At 53.3% G+C, this 23,459-nt stretch overlaps 1 protein-coding gene across 1 annotated transcript in view; it reads right to left on the bottom strand.

The window, feature by feature from the left end:
* Nucleotides 1-4,180: 4,180 nt before the first annotated feature.
* The window catches only part of ARHGAP26 (Rho GTPase activating protein 26), a 72,625-nt gene continuing 53,346 nt past the window's right edge, over nucleotides 4,181-23,459 (bottom strand). The window contains exons 12-14 of the mRNA XM_019620496.2: nucleotides 8,751-8,861; nucleotides 7,076-7,167; nucleotides 4,181-5,336 (exon numbers count right to left, since the gene is read on the bottom strand). Of these exons, the coding sequence (XP_019476041.2) occupies nucleotides 5,248-5,336; nucleotides 7,076-7,167; nucleotides 8,751-8,861 (292 nt within the window). The 3' untranslated portion in view covers nucleotides 4,181-5,247. The remainder of the gene's footprint in view (nucleotides 5,337-7,075; nucleotides 7,168-8,750; nucleotides 8,862-23,459) is intronic.

Below are 23,459 nucleotides of genomic sequence, written 5' to 3'. Positions count from 1 at the left end.
AATTAAGGATATTCCCTGAGGGCACCGCAGGGAGCTTTAAGTTTAAAAAATAACAAGTAAGTGGAACCCTTCTAATTATAGGCTCTGTTAGTTCAAGATTAAACCGCATGAATAGGGCGAGGAGAAACTGCTGATGCGGCATTTAACGCGGCCGCTAATTGCATCGCTAATGTGACGGGATGGGGCGATGCTTCCTGCGGGAGGGGCTTGGCTCTGCAGAAGTGCCCACTGTGCCCGGGTGAGGCGGAGGAGGGGAGGCTGAGCTGCCACGGCCCAGAGACAGATCCCGACCCCTGGGGCACCACGGGGCTGAGCTGAGCGCACTGCAGTGGCACAGCTCCGGCCACACGGGCCCTTATGTGACTGTAGAGGTACAGAGGTGTATATGCACTTACACATCCACACGCTGTAAGTACTGCTGTTCAGAGACACGTTTGTATTAACACATGACCAGAGGAGCACATGCGTGCTCCTAAGCCCCACGCAGCGCTCCTGCGGCCACACACCTGCACAGCCCATCCCTCCACCAACACACAGTGGAGGTGAACCAGGAGCTGCAGGGTGTGCCGAGGGGCTCGGGAGCTCTGCAAGGATCGTATTTGTCCAAGAAGCCATAAGAATATTATCTGCCAAAACAATACGCAGTTTGACCAGTATTTTTCCCTTGCGAGAAGTACAATGGTTTTGCCACTTATCCTTTACATGGCCTAATTCGTGCTGCTCTACAAACACTGCTTTTCCCATCCTGAGGCCATCCCTCGCTCTTTGTGCAGCCGTGGCAGGGAGAAAGTGCACTCTGTGGGCAGACTGCAGAGCCCTCCATGAGCCCTCCATGTGTGCTCAGAGCACTGCGAAGGGCTGAGCCCTCCCGGCTGCCCCTGGTGCCACACAGCTCTTCCCCCTTCCTGAGTGCGTCACTGAGTTTTAGAGCCCAGGTGCTATTTTCTGGGCATCTTTGTCTGAGGTTTGGGAGCAGAACTGCCTTCATTAGCAGAGGGAGCGTTCATAATGGGTGATAGCAGGCGCTGCCTGGTGAGCTGCCAGCAGCTGTGCTGTATTACCACTGCTCTGTGGCATGGCTGGGGGTCCCAGCTCCTCACACACAGAAGAGAGCTGAAACACCTGTTTTTAGGGGAAAAAAAAAAACATTTCTAACTTAAAAAATCAAATTGGCCCAAATGTACCAAGTATAATTGCTTTGAGGTTTCTGGTTCATTAGAATAATTAAAATACTGTTCAGTTTCTAAGCAGAATCTGTCCCTTCAGCACAGGTGACACTCCTCTGTTAATTTGCCTTAAACCAACCCAGCTCAGGGGTTACAACACCACAGGTGTGCACAGCTCTGCCATCCAACCCCCCCGCCCCCTCCTCAGCACTGACATCGCAGCTGAGGAAGTGCTCAGTTGTGCCATGGGAGAGGAGAACTGCGGGGAGCCATCACCATCCCAACAGCACACAGAGCTGTTTCTGAGTGCTGCTACTGCTTTCCTTGCTCTGCTGCTGTCCGCTGCTCCAATGTGAGCGCAAGGATGAGGTGCCGCTGGGAAAGAAGAATGAATGGTAGGAAAAGCAAATCCCATCCATGCAGGAGGTGCCTCTGGGCTGCCCTGTGATGCTACGGGGTGAGCAGAATGGGCTGGAAATGCAGCACTGCTGCCCAACGCCCTCCCACAGTGGAAAGCAGCTCCCGTGCAGGCAGGGAAATCGGGTTCCCGATCCTGAGCAGGAGCCCAGCTCTGCTCTCTGTGTTTCTGTGTCCTGCAGCCCGGACACATTCGCAGACACACCGCATGCACAACCCATTCCAGGCAGCCCCGTCAGGGGATATTTCTGGTCTGTGGATTTTATTACTGAGTGCTATTCCAGGCCTGCTGTCATTTACTGCGAGCTGCTCCGCAGAGCATCAGAATCACAAGATTTGTGCTATTTCAATCATTTCTTTGGAGCAGCACGGGCACTGAGACAAGAAGCTGGGCTGGGCGAGCTTCCAGAGCCAGGCAGTTTGGAGCTCAGGGGCAGAAGGCCATGGCTGTCACTTCTGGGATGCTGGACACAGAGACCCTCTGCACTGCCCTGTGGCAAAGAACAGTGCTGGTTTTCCAGCTCTGTACAGGGGCTGTCTAATGTGCTGCTCCCAACGGGCTTTGATGGAGCATGCTCCGCCTTGGGTCATCCAACAGTGAAATGGGGATTGCACGAAGCACTGTGTGTTACTGCCCTGTGTCCGTGAGCCCTCAGCTCCTGCAGCCGCCTCCTGCAGTGCTGTGCCTTCCTGCTGTGCTCCCAGTGCTCTGCCCCTTCTGCTGTGAGCTGCGGGGCCTTAGGCTGAGCCTACAGCCCATGAGGGCAGTGGGGAAAGCTGCAGGGCTGAAACTGCCCAGAGGCACCGAACCCATGCAGCCCCACAGGGTCCCACTCTGTCCCACTGCTGCCCGCAGCCGTGCTGTGCCACGGGGGAGCAGAACAAAGGGCAGTGGCAACGCTCATGCTGAGAGGTGACCGCCACCCCAGTGAGACAAAGGGAAGGTCCAGGGAGGGCCGGGACTTGCACAGGTACTCCTCGAGCTGCTTGGGTTTGTGCTGTGAGAGCTCTCAGATACATCAGAGGAACTCCTCTGTGTCAGCAGAGCATCAGCTGGCTGCAGCAGGAGCCCCTAACGAGCATCTCCATCCCAGCATCACTTACAGCCAGCCTCTTCCAGGCTGTCGGCAGAAGTGAAACTAAAATCAGAGCCATCATTCTTCTAAGAAAAATTCCAGTGCTACAAATACAATTTACAGAATGAAGTGGCAGGCAGTGCCTGAAATAAATATAACAAAACTTCTCCGTCAGCATTAGAGCTCAGCCCTTTCCCGCAGCAGAGGCGTTTCTCTCACCCTTCAGTGCAGGCAGACACACAGCAGTGTGAGTTACAGCCCTGCGGCGCTATGATGTCCTGCAGCACGGCCACGGCTGCTCAGCACAGCTGCTCCATGCAGCAGCACACAGCCCTGAAGACAGCACCATGCAGCCTTGCAGCACCCCACAGCCTCACAGCACACCATGGGACCAGCGGAGCTGCCTGCAGCTGGCACTGAGCACGCAGCCCCCACCTCCCCACGTGTGCCACAGCACCGAGCAGAGCACCGTGAGCTGCTGTAATTAGCTGTAATGGTCTGGGCTGCAATTCAGGCCCCCGAGCTCAGCAGAAGTCATCTCGAGACAAGACAATTACCAGGAGGATGTTTTGTCTGACTGCTGAGACAGATGGGAATCTGAAAAATTCATGGCCAGGGCCTGAAATTGTTGCTCTCCCCGAGTAACGGCGGCTCGAAATACCCACACCAGCCAGCCCACCCCCAAGCAGCACAGGGCTGCAGCACAGCGCGGGCAGAGCCGGCTGCTCCCAGAGCAGAGGAGGAGCTGCGTTATTGCTGCAGAACCCCACAGGTCAAGTGACAAAGTGACAACCCCATCCCCACTGCAGCAGCCCCTGGCAGTGCCTGGAGCATCCTCAGTGCGTGCCACTCCTGCAGGTCTACCCGACACCTCAGAAAATCACATGAATTAGCAGAAGAGGCTTTCTCAGTGATGCGCACATCTAAAAATTAAGAGCTGCAGTTGCTGGGTGTGTTTTTTAGATCAGCAGCTTTGCTCCTTCCCAGAGGCTTCAGCCAGCCTGGCTTTTTCCTTCGACCTAACTGTTCCCTTACTCTGTTTCACAGCCTCACACCATTTAACCCCATCTGGGGCACAGATGTGCTCACTCCGTCCTTGCCCACGCTTGGGGTCGGGGGGCACCGCTGCCCCTGCCTGGATGGGCAGGGATGGGAAGGGATGGAATGAGAATGGGGAAGGGAGAAGCAGTGTCAAGGGAAGCAGAGCCACTGCCCTCGGGTCTGGCAGGGAAGGCAGCACCACCACAGCCCTGGAAAGTACTTAAAAAAAAGCCTGACTTTTCCTCGTCTTTCTTTTTTTTCTGAAGACAAAAGTCCAGGAAGTTTAATTACTGTGAATGAACTTTAAAGAGGTCTGAAATTTCAGCTTCCCCTATTTCTCAGTGACACAGGGAAGCAAACAGAGAGGCCAAGGCCCAGGGCTGTCTGTGGATGTCAGTGTGTTTGCACCATCTTTTTCCATCACCGGTTTCAAATGTCCTTCGCTCCTCTCCTTACAGCTCTTCTAAAAATATCAAATAATATAGATCTTTCCCTCATTATATTTTAAGATTCTCTATTTATACATTAATTCTTTCAAAAATAAAAAGTGACACATACAGCAATCCAGTCACTCAGAGGCTTTAAAATTATTACAAAAGGACAAAAAGACCCCATCCCACCACGCGTGCGCAGGTCTCTGCCCACGGGCTGGGTTTTCCTTCACCATTTTCCGTCACAAAGTAGAACCATCCCCAGCTCCCGGCGGGTGCCCGCAGGTCCAGCTCTGCAGGGCCCCTCTCCCACCCTCCTCCTGCAAATGGACCCAAAGGTGAGAGGTGCAGCAGGGACACGCGTGTCCTTCCCGAGGCGGGCACAGAGCTGCAGTTTGCTGTCCGGAGGCTGCAGGCCAGCTCCCCCAGCCAGGAGCATCCCATGGGCAACGTCCTTTACCTCACACAGGCAGCACCGTGCAGGTTGGCACGGCAGATGAGGGACAGCAGCGGTGGCAGCAGCACAGGAGCGGGCTGTGCCCTGCAGCGGGGAGCGGAGACACGGAGCAGCCAAAGGGAGCGGGATTTGTCGGAGCCGCGTCTCGCCCTGCAGGAAGGAAACGCCGGCTGCACACATTGCAGATGTTTGCCTTGTGTAAACTTAGACCTAAAAACAAAAGAAAACAGTCAAAGGGGTTGGTCCGGGGTGGCCGCCCGCCCTCGCCAGCCAGGCAGGGTGCAGGGGGGCTCAGTGCCGCACTGCTGCAGAGCGGGGGGCTGAGGGCTTCTTGCTGCTGAGGCTTCTCCTGCGCTGGGCAGAGCGTAGGTCGGGCTCTGGGCCTGCGGCTGACGATGCTCCTTGCAGCTCACGAGCACTGCAGCAATGGGGACAGCGGTGCTGGCTCAGGGCAGTCTGCAGACGTTCCCCCAGAGTTGCAGGCTGCTGCTTCGCCGCTGTCCTGGTGGCGGTGGGGGCTCCGGGCTGGGGACGCAGCACTGCGCACGGAGCAGCACCCACACCGTTGGCCATGGGGAGCCTTCGCCCCGCAGCGCAGACAGGGCCAAGCGGTGCCATGGATACCATGTAACGCTCAGCAGTCCCGTTCACGTGCCCAGCTATAGGAACTCCACGTAGTTCTCAGGGATGAGCCCGGTCTTCCCGTTGAGCGTCCCTTCCAGCCAGCCGGGCTCCTGCGATGGGTGCACTGGAGGAGAGAAGGAAGAGAAGTGCGTTTCCATGGGGCTCACCATGTCCTCCAGCCCTGGGCCAAACCCTGCTGAAGCTCAGCTGAGCGTGGCCCACTCCCATGGCCTGAGACGCCCCAGACCTGCGGTGGTGATTCCATGTCCACGTCCTGCTTTCTGCCCCACAGAGCACTCGGGTTCGTCCACACCTGTCCTGCTACACTCAGCCTCACTCAGTGCAGAACAGTAATTTTCTACTGACAGATCACAACTGACACAGACCAGCAGGAAAGATGGAACTGCTCTAAGTCCAAACACCTCTGTGCTTTGGAAAGGCCCAGTCTGCACCAGTTCGGCAGAGCCCATCGCTGCTGGAGATGCCGTTGAGGGTGATTGATTACAAATAAACACCTCCACCTTACATTTGCTGACATTGAGTTTACAGAACCCCTTCACCATAAGACATTTCTAGGGTGCTCTTTCCAACTCACTTCCCCCAGCCAGCCTGGCTGCTCAGTGACTGGGACACACTGTGGACTTTTTCCCTTGAATAATCCACCGATTTTTATCTAGCAAACACAATGCACTTACTTCCAACTTGCTCCCCTGCAGGCTGCTCAGATTCCCATGGGCTCTCAGAGGGGAGACTGCATTTATTTGTAGGATATTTGTGGTGCAGCTTATGAAAAGCATTTCTTTAATTCACCTGTATTAATTCTCTTCCCCTCTCTGCTATGTTCTCATACAGCAGGACAGGGCTGTGTGCGTGGGAGCAGCTTCTCAAATGACAGTGCTTAGCACATAAAAGCCAAGAGCCACTTGGAAAACAGTAAAAAGTCTTTTCTTTATACTGGGATTATATCTAAAACAGAACTGCCTAATTCCATAGGGCACAGCCTCCTTCCCCCGATGCAGGAAACAGAGTCTATGTTCATTAACATGGCCTCCAAAAAGCGCAACTGATCAGGGGCCACCTCTTCCAGCACTCAGTGTGCAGAGGGAAAAGGCCCTCATCACTTCTCCATCTCCTGCACCAAACAGTACGGCAGCTGCAGGGGGAACTGCTGTGCCAGTACTTGGAAGCTCACCTCTCCCATCCCCAGAGCAATCAAAGAACAGTTCTTTGCTGAATGGTGGTGTCTGCCAACCGCCCACTGGTTTTTGTCTTGGATTTACATGATGGGTCCGTGGGAGGGATGCAGTGCGGTCACAAAGCCTGCTTACTGCAGTGACAGCCCCAGCTCTGCTCGTGGCCTCTGACCCGCTCAGTCACGGCCGTGGAAAAGTCATTTCCATGCTACAACAGGACTGGATGTTGGGCTTTTTTCAGCACGGATATAAAACATAAGGCAAGATACATCTGGGATTGAATGGCAGGTTCAAGCACTGCTGCTTTTTTCTTTCATGAGATTTCTAGTGATGGAAATGGGATAGTCATTAGGCGTAGGACTGAAAGGAAACCCGTGAATTTAGAATCCAACTCTTCCCTGGGTCACAGGAGGAAAACCAGTAATTTGCAAAATACAGTGCTAAAACAAACAATGGCCAACTGGCGTTCACTGCAGCTGTGTTCATGTTCCCACTGACACCAGCCCCGCAGTTTCTCCCATGTACGTGAAACGAGAGATGCTGTCAGAGAACAGGAGCCCCTGGCTGTCAGGCCGGGCTGTGCCAATCTGCTCGAGGGGGTCACGCTGTGGAATGGGGCAGCGAGCTCCAGTCCCCAGGACCCAGCCCAGCCATGCCAGCATTCACTCACCATTGTCAAACACAGTGCCTGCAGTGAAGGAGAGCTCCGAGTCGTGTTCTGCTTTGCAGGCGTACAAAGCTCGGGCTTTCCGCAGTGGTGAGCTGCAAGGAGAAAGCACTGATTGGCATAAAAATTAGCACCTGGGGAAGGGTGTCTCAAACCTGAAAAACAGCTCGGTAAATCCATGAGGGATTTGCTGCACTTCTTTAAAGGCTGTACCTGAGGACAAAAAAGATTTAGCAACCATCAGGTTTTACTGGGAAGAGTCAGTGTGCCCACACTGTGCCCGGCAGTGAGTTGGAGCTGAAAGGGATGGAAACGGAGGTGAATTTCTGGGAGCAGATGGAGGAGCCCAGCAGCACACTGCACTACCTGGAGCTGCCCACCCCCCCATCCCAGTGCCCGTAGTGGCAGCAGACACAGCGCAGTGCCTCCCCAACCCCGCAGCCATGGCACAGTGCTGTGAGTGCCCCAGGACGGCCAGCACCACCCCCGGGCATCGGCATTCCCTCTGGGGGCTCGAGGGGCTTTTCCCAAGGACCTGAAGTGATTCTGAATATATGCGCTCACCTCACAGCAAAAGCGGTTGCACACTCACATAGAAACCACAAACCAGGAAAGCTGTGAATGGTTTTGGTTTTGCTGTCAGCGCAGCCACGGGGCTGAGATTTTTCCTATCTGAATTCCAGCTGTATGACATGAGCAGCAGCAAAACGCTTTACAGCACAGCACAGGCAAAGCCCTCCGCTCAGCAGAGGGTCCGTGGCCACCTGGAGGCCTCTCATCTCACACAGTCGGGCAGAGGACATTTTCTGGCTTACAACCTTTAGTCATTCACATTTCTCTTCCCAAAACTCCCCTCAGCTCTGTAGCCCCAGTGCAGCCTCCATGCAGTGCAGAGACCTGGAGACTGGTGACAGTCACTGTGTGATTACTGCCTCCAAGCATGGCACAACGCCAGCCAAGCACTCACAGGAGCTTCACCCAAGTGCCCCGGTGCAGATTTGAGGATAATGAGCCCTGAGGAGGGCTGCTCAGATGGTACTACACCACTGTCAGCCTTCGCATGTGTGTACTGGGACACAAACAATCCTACCAACAGGCAGCATGCACCGCTGTAGGAGGGGGAATGCTCAGGCTGTGCCTGCAAAGAGTAGACAGGTCTGGCATGTCCCCACCACACCGTGCTGGGCCAGACCAACTTGCTCCAGTGATGCCCACACACCTAAGACATGGGCTATTGGCAGGCCAACATCTGTGCTGCACCATGCCCTTCACCCTCTTTACACTCCAGCTAAGAAATGGAAAACAGCCAGAAAATGCAGTATTACTCCTGGTAGCAGCTGGGGTAGCACTGCGTTGCTTACCTGTTGTAGAGGTGAGTGCAGCAAGCTCCAGGGAGAGGAAATGGCTGAAAACCCAAAGAACTCAGCACCAGTGGGACCTGCCTGCCTCGGCCTGAGCCCCAGGGCTGCACATGGGGGACCAGAGGTGCACAGGGGGTACCCATGGCTCTGCTGGGACAGGAGACGTCTGAAAGCTCCTCTCTTGCTGAATGCAGATAGCTGCACTGGGGGTTTTGAGCAGGATGCAAAGGGGGAAGGGAAGTGAAGTGGGGCAAGCCAAGTAAATTAAACAGAAAATAGGGAAAGCAACAGAAAGCCAAGCAAATTGTGCAACAGACCTGATGGGGGATGAGTCGCTGGACGTAGAGGAGGTGGGCATAGGACTTGATGGCGCAGAGAACATGGGCCAGGACGGTGAGAGGGGTGACGTTGGGCTTGGATTCTGAGGGCTGCAAGACATAACCAGATACCTTATCAACGTGCAACCACAGAAACAAACAGCAACCGAGAGACAGGCAGACGACATCCGACGATAGCTGGTGCCTTGGGAATAGGCCGAGCATGAGACACAGCCACGAAATGAAGTGCCAAGACCTTGGGAAACATTTCAAGGCCAGATCTGCATTCTTCCAGACAACAAGAGCTGGATTTTCCAGTTAACCCCTGCTCCATCGCCCTGCTCCCGGCACCCCATGGGCAGAGCTGTCAGGCTGCACGCTGCTGCTCCAGCACCTTACCTGCCGTGCCGTGGCTCACCCAGAGAACTGGCTGCATTGCTGCACAGGGATGGTTTCTACGAGCATCTCCTCCTGCTGCCACGAGGCTGTTCCCTGGGCCTTGCTGTGCAGTGCCTGAGTGTCGCTGCCTGTCTGCACATCCCAGTGGGTCCTGGCCGTGGAAGCCCAGGGGCTGACACAGCAGCAAGGGCTGCACAGCCCCAGCCCACCCCAGGTTGTGCGGGTCTCAGCCCCAAGGGTGCCCTCACCACCACCAGAACTGAGGTGAGCAATGCTGAGGTGCAGGGAACCTCTTTTCTCCCACCAGGAACAGGAGTGAAGCAGCAGCAGGGTTTGTGCCCTGCCCACGCTCCAGCACTTCTGCAGCGCTCATTAAATCACAGTGCTGTAAAGGTTTAATTGATTTTTTTCATATTTTACAGTGAGAAACACTCTTCCCCTCACCCACGCTGCTCTTAACTATCAGCTCATTTCCTCACTTTTCCTGTAAGTGACTGCTGTCATCTCAAGTCAAACTGAGTCACTGAACTAGGAAACGCATTCAGAAGTGAGAAGTGTTTCCTGCAAACCTGTTACACTGAGGTCGTTCTCCGGTTCTCTGAAAAGCAATTACTGCAGTAAAACACCATTTTGTGTCTGTTTCGTCTTCTGCCATCTCTAGGATCATCAACTCATCTGTATTCTCTAATTCAGCCTGCATGCTCTGTCCCTGGTAAAACACCAGAAAATCCTCTCAGCACTGAAAAGTCCCCACAAAAAAAACCCCCAAGGTTTTGTAAAAGCATTGTGATTTCTGCTTTCTCCCTCTGAGAGGATGGCCCCTCTATGTCACAGAGATGTACCCAGCAGCCCATGCCCACAGGTGTTCCCCAGCCTCTACCAGCAGATGAACTCAGTAAAAATGAGTGATGGGTTCACCTATAACTGATGTGTCACTGAGAGATCACAGATCACAACAGCAGTCAGTGCTCCAGCACCCGGCTGCTGCTTCTGGAGTCCAGCACTGCACATTTCATCACGTTAACACAGAAGAGTGTACAACAAACGCTCTGTGCTGTATTTCAAGCCTCAGCCTCTAATGTTTAAGAAAAACAACCAACCATCCCCAAAACCCAGGAGGGTCTCTGGGAAATATTTATGACTCATCTTGAATTGATGATCCTCGTGGGTCCCTTCCAGCTCCGGATATTCTACAATCCTATGAATTTTGCATGTGATTGCAATTCTCTTCCCTTCAGTTCAGCTCAGGACTGAAGCAGCACACCCGGCACGGCTCAGCCCACACTTTGTGCCACCCCACCAGCACCACGGCTCTGCCCTCTGCCCCTCAACCCTGGGTGCCCCCCGAGGTCAGAGCCCACAGGGGCTGCAGCACCGTGCCCCAGCACTCACAACAGAGAGGATAACACCGTGGTTTTGGGCCAGTTTCGAGGGAGAAAGTGCCCATGCCATAAATACTGCCACCACAGCTGGCACCCAGAGGACACTAAAGAAGGTTAAGTTTTTAGCCTGAACTAACCTGAAGTTCATATCTGCTTAAGGCCGAGCTCCTGGCACCTCTCCTCCCCACAGAAGCTGTGTTGCTGAGTCCAACAGACATCATGATTTCCCCACGTGGTTATGGGCAATGCCTTTATTTCTGCAGAGCTTTACATGAGCATAGGGCTGAAATACAGCAGTGCAGCACAACTTTCACCAGGCGCTGTAAAACTGCAGACTATTAAGAGAAATCCTCCAAATGTTCACCTCCTAATTACCAATATTCAAAAGCAATCCTTCCACACTTTTCTACTGAAATCGCAAGAGGAGTATTTACCTGCATTAGCTGGTCCTTAACAAACCTGAGAGACGTTTGTACTTACCATAGCACAAATCTATTTCCAGCTTCAAACAGGAGGAGGTGCTACACAGAGCACCCAGAGATGCACAGTCGCAGAGGTTAACCCTTAAAGCACCACTTCTCCCTGCTGCCTTTTCTTCCCACCAGGCACAGTTGGCTGGAAAAGTGTGATGGTGTTCTACCTTCCCTTAACACAAGAACTTAGATAGCACATAGGGCACGTACATTTGTTTTGTTTTATCTGTGCACAAGCATGCTTCTGCCCTCTAATGGAGAGAGCACGTTAAATTCATGTGAAGACGTGGAGAATGTGTTCCTGTGGGTGGTGGCACCTAGAACCCCTTGTGCATGGTTGGGGCTGCACGAGGAGCTGTAGTTTGGAAACTGAAGCCTGCTGGATGTCATACCTGTATGCAGTGCCTGCTGGCTGCACATGGCTGAGTTACAGCACATCTGGAGCACAGCTGGCAGCTGCCAGGGTGGGTTTTGCCTGGGGCTGCAGCTGTGCACCATCTCCCCACAGCTCCCCATTCGTGCAGGCTCCTCCATCCTGGTGATCCCACTGAGCTCCTCTCAGAGGTGCCAGCTATTTGCTCCACGCAGGGCTTTCCCTTCACCTCCAGCCCCTGCTGCAGTGAGATTCCTCCCCACTGAACACCTGCAGGTGACTCAGTGGCCAAAAGACGGCCAAGCTGTGCCATGGCAGCAAACCCAGGGCGGTGTGCCTGCCCCAGAGCACAGCCAGCACTGACCCTGCCAGGATATCCAGCTATGAGGCACTGGGACGAGAAAGTCCCCTTCTTGAGATGGGATCGTTGTAAAAGAGTGTAGTGCTCGCAACCTGTAGGTCAGCTTCATCACTGCCACCCCAAGAGCTCAGCCTGCTGCACTGACTGTGGGGCACAAGAGAACTACTGTGATGCTGCCATAGAAAAGTCTTACAGCAAGAGCCTGGCTCTCCAGCCAGCCGTCAGCTAAGAAGCTATCCAAAATTTGGACTGGGGTTTTGGTATCTTTGGATTCTGAATGGCAAAGAAAACACTCTCCATGCCCACCAAAACAAGAGAGATACATTCATTAATAACAGCACGCAGGCCTGTGAGGATGAAGACCATCCTGCTTCAATCAGGTTACTCCCAGAAGAGATGAACGCGGTGCTGTGAGCAGTTCCCTCCAGAAGAACAGAAGGTTTTGCAGGGCCCTCTGGGGCTGCCCTGCTGAGCAGACGTTCTCTGAAGGCTCAGCTCCTTCCAGGGAAACCCCAGCGTTCAGTTCCAAAGCTCCCACTCAAGTGTCACCCCACTGAGCCATGCCATAGCATGGGCTAAGTCTGATCCCACTGGAGAAGTGAGTGCACTGATGAGAGCAATAAGGCCTCTGTATTTTGGAACATGTTTTGTTGGTTTTTTTTGTAAGATCCCATTTCCTTTCTCTTTCTCATGGGAATAGCAGCGGTGGTGATGGGCTTTTTGGAATTGCTGGCTGCTGCCTGTTGTCTGCAGAAAGCAAATGTCATCTGTTTTTTCTCTTCTTCTTACTCTGGAGGGCTTTGCAAGGGGCTCTTCCTGTTGGTGCAGAGTGGGAAACAAAACAGAAAAAAAAAAAATCTAAGAACCAAAAATACCAGCAGCAGGAAACAAAGATGGGGTAAAACTCAGCGTCTTCAAAGCAGCTTTTCCCAAAGAGCAGCAGAGGGAACTCCGTCAGTCAGCAGCCCAGAACACAGCAGGGCTTCGCCTTTCCTCCCGGATCGCCCACAGCCCCGGGCAGCACTGGGATGGGATGGGATGGGGACAGAACCATCCAACCCTGTATTCTGGGAGCTGTGCTCCAAGCAGCCCTGCTGCCGTCCCCGTCCTTCCAGGCACTGTTCTACCTTCCTGCTGCTGGATCTAAAAGCCCTCCTCGCTCCTCCCCTCTCAGAACCCTTTTTCTCTGCTGTCTGCCTGCCCAGGCCACCCCTGGCATCTCCTGGCACAGCTGAGGCCCTCGCAGTGTGTGGGGCTGAGCAGTTCAGCGCAGCAGGGCTCTACACAGCTTTTGTCACTTTGTTCTTTTGGCTGAGAGTACACCAGTTCCACTTAAAAACATTTACAATTTGTTTATTTTTGTGGAACTCGGGGCTATTTCTGGCACAGAACATCCAGCATCCATGAATGGGCACCATCTACTGATGAGCTAAAGCTCTTTGATGAAATCACCTCAATAAACACCCTGTTTCCATCCTGGCGTTATCAATACCTGACTGCACTGAAACAAACCAAGAACCACCCACCCCTTTCCCTTCCCTTCCACTTCTCTAAAACAAAGCTGCTGAACATAAGGCTCTTCTCAAAGCCAAACAGAAAGAAATATATAGCACTGCTCTACGCCAGGGCTCTTAAACTTGCTAACAGCAGGCCAGGGTTGCAGCTCGCTGATGGATATGGCCCTGCTACAAGAAATGGGAGTCAGCCTTGGGCAGAGAAGCTGATGAAGTTCATGCAATGCTGCACATCTCAGCAACGCCCAGAGTGCAGGGCTGGATGGGGATGAGCAACCAGTCCTGGGCTCCAGCTGCACTGGTGTTAGTGATGGCACGAAGCACGATCCTATACATTACCAAGATCCCACAGGCTTCCAGCTTGGCAGCATTCTTCCTCTGTTTGGTACTTTAAATACAAGAAAAATTATGCAAAATCTCTCCCCCATATTATTCTCTCAGGAGTCATCTTGCTGCATAAATCACTCAGGTGGAAAATAATGTCACACTTGGGGAAATAAGAGCATGGCTTAAGCAAGCAGGTCCAAAAGAGTTCAGCTTCTTCACACATCTCCAGTTATCAGCTCCTCTTTCCAGGTGAGCACAGCTGACGTGAGCTCCAGGGCAGGAACACGGAGGCGACCCTCTTTGCAGCCATCCAGATACCCAACACATGGCTTTGTCCTCTCACTTTGCTGCTTGGCTTATTTCCCATACAGAAAACTCTAGATGTGCTTTAGTCATTTCATAAACTAGTCAGAAGCTTTTCCAGTTGAATAAGAGGAGAGTGTGGGGAGAGTCCTGCCTCAGGGAGGAGAGCTGGTGGTTTCTGTTGTCCCACTTCACGGACGTTGCCATTTCCAACTACAGCCGGGTTATGCCGGATGCTTCGAAGCGAGGCAATGATGGTTTGGTGCAGCCTTCTGGCACAAAGCTTAGAAACTGGTGTTAATGATGAAGAGATGCTGAATGATTAAGCAAAGAGCGAGAGATGGGAGTGCTGGCAGTGTGAGAAAGGAATCCCACGGGAAGGAGCCGTCCTCACCTAATGATGCAGGCAATGGGAGCACAGAGCCCTCTCGGCACAGAAGACCCCATTAGCACAGCCCCTTCACAACACATCTCAGCGCACTGCCACAAAGTCACCGACCTGCCACAGGGAGCAGGGGGAGCAGGGGGAGCAGGGGGAGCAGGGCCCCCGGGCACCCAGCCCCACTGCTCGCTCCCAGGCTGTACATCTGTGTGTGTACACATGCACATTCTGCTCCACTAACAGCCACCCCATGCTGAGAGCTCGCATCCTCCCTGCTCAGATGGCTCTCAGCAGACTGGAAACCAACTCGGCAGACTCGATGTTGAATCAAGTGCATTCCACCCTTATTCAAACTCTAAATTATTAATAGAAGAGTTGTAATGTGCCAGTAGGCAGTCGAGCAGCAGCCTGGGAGGGAGTGTTGGTAAATCAGGAGCCAGCATCGCAGTCACATCTTTTCCACCGCGCCACTGCTTCTAATTCATGAGGCAATTCCGCCAGCCTGGATGCATTAGTCACCAACAAATGGGATTCACAATTAAGGAGAAGTTGACAGCCCTCCAGAAATCTCTCCTTTTTCTCTGGCATTTAAATCCACCACCACCCTTCGCTCCCCAGAAAGAAAAACCCTCCCATCTGCCCCTCAGCAACCATAAGGGACTCCTGCAGAATGGACATTGGAGCCACAAGACGCAGTTCTTGAGTCACACAGCCTGTGTCCAGGGGGCCTCAACCTCCCCGCTGTGCTGAGCATAGAGGTGCTGGGCAGGAATTGCAGCCCCCCCAGGGCCCAGGAGGAGCCCCAAGGAAGCAGTGCCATCCTGCAGGCAGCACAGCACCACTGCAGCACCAACGCCATGAGCTGCCACTGCCAGCACCCCGGAGGCAGAAAGGCAGAACAGCCCCTTCCACTTTATCAGTGATTTCTGGAAATATTCAGAAGAGCTATTTTCCACATTAAAAAAATCACTGCTTGCTAGTAATCATCCTTGCATAATCTGACAGAAGGCCACTTGTAGATTCAAATCCTATCACAAAACAAACCGCGTTTGTTTCAGCGTTCACCAGCAGCACCCGCTGAAATGCTGGGTTTTATTGCCATGCAAACTCTGCTCACGCAGTGCAGAGCACCAACACCTGCACACTATGGCAGGCAGGCTGGGAAAAGCAGCGGGGATTATTTTGGCCTGTGGAAGTGATGGAGAGCAATGGATGAGCACAACAGTATTCCTCATTTTCTTGATCTGCCTGACTTCTGTTCCTCAATGCCTCATGTTTTGCAAGTATTATGCAAACATCTGTTATACAGGGCAGGTCAGAATACAGCACCCCAAAAGTACAACTCTGAAATGATCCAACGTGATCATTTTTATAAAAAAAGAAGGGTTTTATCTGTTCTTCCTTTTTTTGCTCAAAAAACCCAAACTTTGCATTAGCACTTCTGCCTGTGCAGCTCTAGCCAGTCAGCTCTGCTGTCCAGCTGCAGCACAGCTGGGTGCTATGCACGCTGCTGCCTGCCCACCGACAGCCTGGTTTCCTCACCGCTGCCCAGGCACAGATGCAGCCTCTTCTCCATTCCCATTAACCAAACACAGGCAATGTTAACATGAACAATTCACAGAATCATAGAAGGGCTCAGGCTGCAAGAGACCTTAGAGACCACCCAGCACACTCCTGCTGCAGGCTGGGTGCCCCCCAGCTCAGGCTGCCCCAGGCCTCCTCCAGCCTGGCCCAGGGCACCCCCAGGGACGAGGAATGCACTCATCCCCAGGGCTGGGGCGTTCACTTCTTGGCTGACTACTTCTGCACTTCCACCTGTAACGCTCCCTGTGCTCTCTAGGTTTCACTGTGGGTTGTTCCCAGAAGGATGGAGTCCTTAGGAGACACACAGGTCCCTGAGCCACCCTCAGTGGGACCACGACGGGCTGATCTCCCAGGGCACCCTCCTCTCCACTGCCACCTCCTTTAGTGTTTTTCCAAGTGCAGCACAGACAGCAGCAAAGCTAAAGTGGTGCCACTCCCTCCCGGGGTTCCCTCCCTGTGCCCCCCAGCCCTGGGACACCGAGGGCAGCACCCACAGCTCTGTGCCCAGGGCAGGCGAGGCAGGCAGTGCTGCAGCGCACAGCCCCATAATTGGCCATGGTTCTTATGCTGCTGATAATTTCCCAGCTTAGCACTGCCCTGTCAACAGTGTCTGCACACCGGCTTTGTGCACAGCCAGAATGCAGCTGGACGGAAAGCAGGTGAGAGCGAATTAATCGTGGGCAGGATCCCTTACCCAGGCAGAAAGGGCTGCAGAGATCAGGTTACCTTCACTTCATGGCAAAGTGGGGGCCTCACAGCTCCAGCTCATTTATGAAGTTAATTAGGCACCTGGATCTTCTTTCAGAGGAGAAAGAAGGTCTTTATGAGCGGTGGCCCCACGCTCCCCCTCCGAGGAAATCACTGCTTTCTGCAGGGAAACCAGAGCCTGGCAGCACTCCTGGACACAGCACCCAGCACCCACAGCACCCAGCACCCTGCAGGAACATCCCACGCTCATAAAAGGTTCTGCCAAGCAAAGTCTGGGCTGCATCCTTGGCTCTGAATTAAATCTGCCCACAGAAAGAGGCACCTAAGAATGCATTCAGCTGGGTCTGTAAAATATTTTGTTTCTAGAGACATTTATAGGTGGCAGAGAGCTAATTTACTATCGGTTTGCTTTCAGCAGTCTCATTAAAAGAGTTGGCTGGGAGCACTTTCAGGAGGCCCAGCCCAGAGCTCACAGGCAGCAGGGCAGGGCTGGAGAGGAGGGCAGTGCTGCTGGAGATGCTCAGTGCTGCACCATCCCCGTGCTGCTCCCCCAGCCACCCCGAGGAATGCCCTGTTGTAGCATCTTTGATTCCTGCATCCATTTCCCCACAATGGCCTTAATGTATTTTCAAACACCGCTTTATTTGAAAGCGAAATTTCCATTAGCCAATATTTGTCTGAGGCAGTTTCTTTGAAGAAAATACAGCCACGCAGCTATCTCCCCACTAATTATATGAATTAAGAAAGCAATGAAAGTGCAGTGAATGTATTTTCTTCTTCGGGCTTTCAGGAAAGCTGTCTTTTAAGCAGCTTTGATGCTGAAGTCTGAGGTGCTTTTTTAGACCTCTCGGAGGGAGCCATACCATTCTAATCTCATTCAGTTTGCGAGAAGCACCCTCAGATGTTCCCAGAGCAAATCACATAAACAGAGCAGCACAGTTCAAAAGCAGAATCTTCTAAGAAGTCTCCTGGGAGGCAGCGCTGCGGGGAGCCGCAGGGAGCTGGAGAGGGCTGGAGCCTGCACGGACTGTCCCACTGTCCCACAGTCCCACTGTCCCGCTGTCCCACTGTCCTGCTGTGACCGCCTGCGGGGCACTCGCATCCCAGGAGGATTATGGCTCAGCTGCAGGCTGAAATCAGCCACACGCTCTATTCCTGCTGAGGAAAGGAGGAGAGGTTTCTGCACGCATTAGTAAAAAGGACACTGCTGAATTGTCTCTCTTTTAATGGATGAGCACATAGAAAATACGTTGATGAATGGCTGCTAGTTCACATGGGGCTAGCTACAAAACTGGAGACTTTATGAGAATATTTGGCCTAATTTTCAAGTTCAGCCTGCGGAAAGTTTCTAGACCAGGAGCCAACAGAAAAGTCAAAGAGCTGAAGGTCTGAGAAGTGGTTATGCCAAACTCCTGGGCAAATGGAAAACACGCGGGGCAGAAAAGCAGATCGAACCCCCACCCTGAGCACAGAGCCAGCAACCCAAATGCACCTTGATGAAAGTTTGTCATTTCCCTTTGCTCTTCCCAAACAAGATCGCTGCTCTTGTGGCCTACAAGCTCCTTTTTCATGCATCTTAGCATACTGAAAGCATATAAATGCTTCTAAAATAAATCCAGGATTATTTAAGTACAACACACAAAAAACCCTATGCAAGTTATACATACCAATAAATACAAACGGTTTCTACGTGTGTGTGAACACAGATTCAAATGCACCACCCTCAGCAGCTCTGCCTGCAGCACATCTCTGCAGCCTCCTGAGCGTGCTGCTCGTGCTTTGAAGGAACAGCTGTAAGGATGCCTGCCAGACCCCCAGGTCCCCAAAGCCTATGGAGCTGTCTGACTGCAGGCAGAACGCGGGACTCCCAAGTTAAGCTGCTTCACTAAAACAAACACAGACACCCAAAAAAGTAAATAAGTCATAAGATACTTGGAATATGATGTCATCTGGAATAAGCCAAGCGACAGACTGGGAATTTCAGGGCCTGTTTTCAAGTGTGAAAACCAGGAGATGTGCAGTTTCTTGCTTTGAGCAATAAACGATTCCCCCCCCGAGCACCGACCCACAGCTGTGCTGTGCCTCACCTGCACTGCGGTCTGCAGAGCACTGGGTCCCTGCTCGGGTGGGCTCACAGCTACAGCAACTCTGCAGGCTGTGGGGACATCTGCATCTTCAGCAGAAGGCCGAAAGAGGTACAGTGGGCAAGGACAGCAGGGGCTCCCAATGCCTGCGCCCACCCTGCTGGGCATGGCCCTCAGCACCATCCTGCTCCTCAGCACCCTGAGCAGAGGCACCAGCTGACCCAGGTGGCATTTCCCCTTGCTAAGTCAGCCAGATACTGAGAGCTGAGAGCACCACTTGCTTACCAACCATCACCATTCACTTCGTGAAGGCATGAAAAATGTGGCAGTGACTGATGAGCACCTCGCAGACACTGCACCCCAATGACCCCCATGACACCCCCTCGGGATCAGGAGCTGCAGGAACGCTTTCCTAGCTGGAAACCCAACACGTGGGTCCAGCTGCCATTCAAGACCTTGCAGCCAGATCCGGGGTGTAAAGAAAGATTTACTGTAGGGATGGGGACCCCAGCCCCATGCTGAGGGCAGCACTGCTGGCTGCTGCACCTCAGGCCGCTTTACACCCAACTAGACATGCATTATGTTGCCCTGTAGGGCTCTGCCCTACAGAAGGCTGCTTGGGCAGCCCTGGGCACCACTGGCAGCCGCACTCCAGAAGCTCCTATGCTCACAACCTCTCAGCTGCAGCTTCGCCAAGCGCTGCATAGAAAACAACGGGGTCCTGGCTCACAGCTTGCTGCAGTGAATGAAACAAAAGCTGCAAAGAGTTCCTGGGCATTCACGGCCTGCAAGTGCCCCCCTGTCTTGTTCTCTTTGTGCCTTCTGGGGGGTCCTTTCACAAATAAAAAACGTTTCTTCCCACTGCCAACTTCACACAGCACCCAGAAACTCAGCTTCTCTCCTTCAGAGCTGCCGACCTTCACACCTGGCTGATATCGCCGCCAGCCACGCAGTAGCACCACTCCTGAAATCAGGGTTTGTCCTTACACTGCTTTGACTAATGAAGCATGGTGCAGGAAAGGCTCACTTTTCTCCTACTACTGATGACTCCACAAAAGTCAAAACAAAATCAACAAAACACTGAACCGCTTCATTTTTGCTGCTTTCTGAGCGAGAACGGGCAGCAGAGCTGCTGAATAAGGCTGTGTCATGTTTATAAAGTTATTTTTCAGAGTGGAAAAAGTGACTTCAATTCTGCAAGGAACCAGCAGCGTTTAAAGGTCTACTCACTGCTCATGTGTTTCTGCTTATGTGCGTTACAACTGATAATTGCTGAAGCTGTTTGCGTTTTTAAGAGACTATTTATTCCAACAAATATCACCATTTGCCATTCAGTGATGTTACCCTGATTATTTGCTGCTAGACACAAATTTGGGATCCCCAAGGACCCCGGAGCAGAGCATGGCGATGAGGCGGTGCCAGCTCGGGATGGAGAACGTGCACTGAGATGTCCAGTGAAAATTCATCCTGGTCCTGTAAATCAAAAGCACATGGGAATAACCTTTCTTCCTCACACTAATTGGGCTATTTTTTTCATGAGCACTAGACCTTAGGTCTGCTCCTCATTTCTTTCCACATCCATGGAGGAAAAGAAATAGCCATACTTGGTCAATAAGTAAATAAAATAAAATGCAAACAGAAACATGACGACTAAACCCAAGTTTCCCAAAGCTATGATTCCCTAAAGCTGCAGTCCCCAGGGCAAAGAAGGCACCGGATCACTCAGCCACCCCAGCGGGACAGCAACCCCAATGGGACAGCGATCTCAGGGGCCAGCCATCCCGGGGGGCAGGCAGCATTTCATGCCCAGCCCAGTACCCGCTCCGTGCACTTCCATGCACTCCATGCTCTGACAGAAGCCACAAAGCCCTGAAGGCACCAGGGCCATAACACAGCTTTAACCCCATCACTTCCATCTGTGCGTGGCTGAGCTCCCAGCCTGGGGATGCCTCCCCGTGTCCTGCTGGGCAGGTACCTTCTTGGGATTTTAGAAAAACAAAGCTAACCCAGAGTTGTGTGGCTGGTATTTTTGGAGACAGCCGCCCACACAACTGACGCTCCGGTCCCACCTCACAGAAAAATGTGCATTTTCGTGCCTGCTCTGCTCAGGTAAATCCTCCATGCTTCCACCCCACTCCAACCGCGGTGGTTCCTGCTCTTCAGGCTCTGTGGTTTTCCCGGGCCCCCGAAGGGCCCCCCGCTCTGCCTCCCACCCCCACCCCCCCCGGCAGCCACAGCCCCCACTTCCCACCGCACCCCAGCTCCTGAAGTTTGGGGTGAGCTGGGGCAGCTCCTGGCCTCCATCCCAAACCAAGGGGCTCCTGTGGGGCTCTCATGATTCCCATCACGCCAAGTGCCCGGCTGTGCCTTGGAAGCCTCGTGCTTGGCTCTGCAGCCAGGCTCACCCCAGCGCTGTGCCAGGAGGGATGCCCAGTGTGGACGAGGCGTGTGAGGACAGCCTGCCCCTCTCCCTGCCTGGCGCCCGCCTGGGATGGCCGGAGCTGTGGTGTCCTCACGAAAGGACAGCCTCACAACCTGCTCTAAAATTATCCCCGGGATTGAATTGCCCTGTCACCACTCGGAGAGCTGTGGAGCCATGTGCTGCCTGCAGTGCTCCAGCGAGGGCACCGGGCAAAGCACGGCACGGCACAGCATGGCACAGCACGGCAGGGCAGGATGGCATGACATGGTGCAGCACAACAAGCACGGCACAGCACAACAAAGCAAGGCGAAGTCCACCGCAGCCTTCAACCCACACTCCGCGGTTGTCCCCAGAGCCCCTCTCTGATGCTCAGGGCTGAGGGCAGAGCAGCTCTGCACGACCCTCCCACAGCTGCCAGGTCCCACGAGTGCTGGCCGGGTCGCCAGGCACGCTGCCATGCAGGCGGCCCAGAAATGGGAGCTTTTGTCTCTGAGAACACTGCTAAATAATACACGGCGGGTTTTGTAACTTCAGAAATCAACCATCCCTAAAAGTGCATTAGAAAACTCTAAGAAGTAACTGTTTGGAAATTTCCATGTGACTTAGAACCATCCCAGAAGTACTGTTGGGCTGCACTTCATTGTATCAGAAGCAGTGGAACATTCTTCACTGGCAGCAAAACATTAAAAAGGGTGGGAGGTGATAAAATAAATGCTCAGAGCTACCATTGGGAAACAGCACTGCAAAGACACAGCCAAGGACTTCAGGAAGGGAGAAGCGTTCCCCTCCCATAGCACAGTGCTGTTTGCTGGGCACACAGCACCGGAGAGTGGCAGGCAGTGAATTCTGGGTGCTCCCTCCCCACACACACACAGCCACCCTGTGCTTGTGGTGCAGAGCTCTCCTGAAAGGGAAGGCAGAAGGCCCCTGGGCATTGTTGCATGCTCACAGTCATAAGAGCTCAGGCTGATGACTTTGTGAAGTTGCAGTGCAAAAATCCCGCCTGTCTGGTTACATGGAGAAAATCAGCCGGCCCCACCTCACCTCCAGAACAGTCACGCACAGAAAGAAACTGCCAAGAGAGGAGAAACTGAAACCCTTGCTGCTCCATCCACAGTATCCAGCGAGCCCCAGCCGCCCTTGATTTTACAGACTCCAGTACCCAGCAGCAGGAGCAGCATCACCCAGCAGCACTGCAACGCAGCAGCAGTGCCACACAGCAGCAGGGCCACCCAGCAGCAGCTGCACACCCAGGCACTGAACTCACTATACATGCAAGCAGAGGCCACCGAGCCAGCCTACAGCACCCAGCCCTGCTCAGCTGCACGCACCCAGAGCACGGCCAGCTTCCTGCAGGCACTGGGGTCTGTGGGCAGCATGGGGTACTGACAAGGCTGGGAAATAAAGAGAGAACAAGAAACAGGAGGCAGGCACCAAGCAGGGTGCAGGCTGTCAGCCCAGCACGCCCAGCTGAAAAACAGCTCCTGTGGTCATCTGCAGGGACCGACCCACAGCCCCACAGGAACGCATCTCCACGCCACCAGAGCGAGGTCCTCGTTTGGAGGATTTTAATAACCACACTCTTAAATCACCGTGATCACACAGTTTACTTGGAAAACTTCCCCCATTGCAGCTGAAGGATCTATCTGTGGTAGAAACACGGGCTTTTCTGGCTTTTGTCCTGCCACGTTTTCTACAGCAGCTTTCTGCAACGTCAAAAGTAAAGAAAACCAGAGATGATCTCAAAAGAAAGAAGTGCCCATGCAGGGGGTGGCAGCAGGCAGCCGCTCCGCTCCCTCGTGCCCAGCGACAGCTCCTGGCAGGGAGCAGCCCTGCTGACTCACAGCACAGCTCCCGCCCCGAGCACTTCTTCCATAAAAATAAACCCAGCCCTAATAAATCAGCGCATTCCCATAGTAAAACCCTGATTGGTGGCTGGGAAGGAAGAGCCTTCATCCCACAGCTGAACTATTTCCCTCCGGGCTGGTGATGGAGGAGCAGGATTGAGGAAGGCAAACCCCTGACATGCAGGCACAGGCAGTGCGGCTGCTCTGCATGAGATGTGAGGAGCAGGAGCACAGAGCAGGCCTGAGAGCAGGGCACTGCTCACCGCTGGGATGGGGAGCTGGGTGCACAAAGCTCACACATCTCCACCACCACAGACAGTTATTAAATGCCACATTTTAAGGCCACCTCGCGATGTATCAGGGCTCACTGTAGCAAAACAAAATCGAGAAATCCCCCTGCATTTGTAATTCTTCACCAGTGAACCACAGAATTATTCAGGTTAGAAAAAATCTCCATTCCCTCAGCTGCTTCCCATAGGATGTGTGCTCCAGACCCCTCAGAGCTCCGCTGTCCTCCTCTGGACACAACTGACTTTACTCCAACAAGTCC

Source organism: Meleagris gallopavo, chromosome 15 (genome assembly GCF_000146605.3).
Source record: "Meleagris gallopavo isolate NT-WF06-2002-E0010 breed Aviagen turkey brand Nicholas breeding stock chromosome 15, Turkey_5.1, whole genome shotgun sequence".
In the NCBI taxonomy this organism is placed as follows: Eukaryota; Metazoa; Chordata; class Aves; order Galliformes; family Phasianidae; genus Meleagris; species Meleagris gallopavo.
Note: the sequence above shows the minus strand (reverse complement) of the source record. Positions and strands in the feature narration are given on the sequence as shown.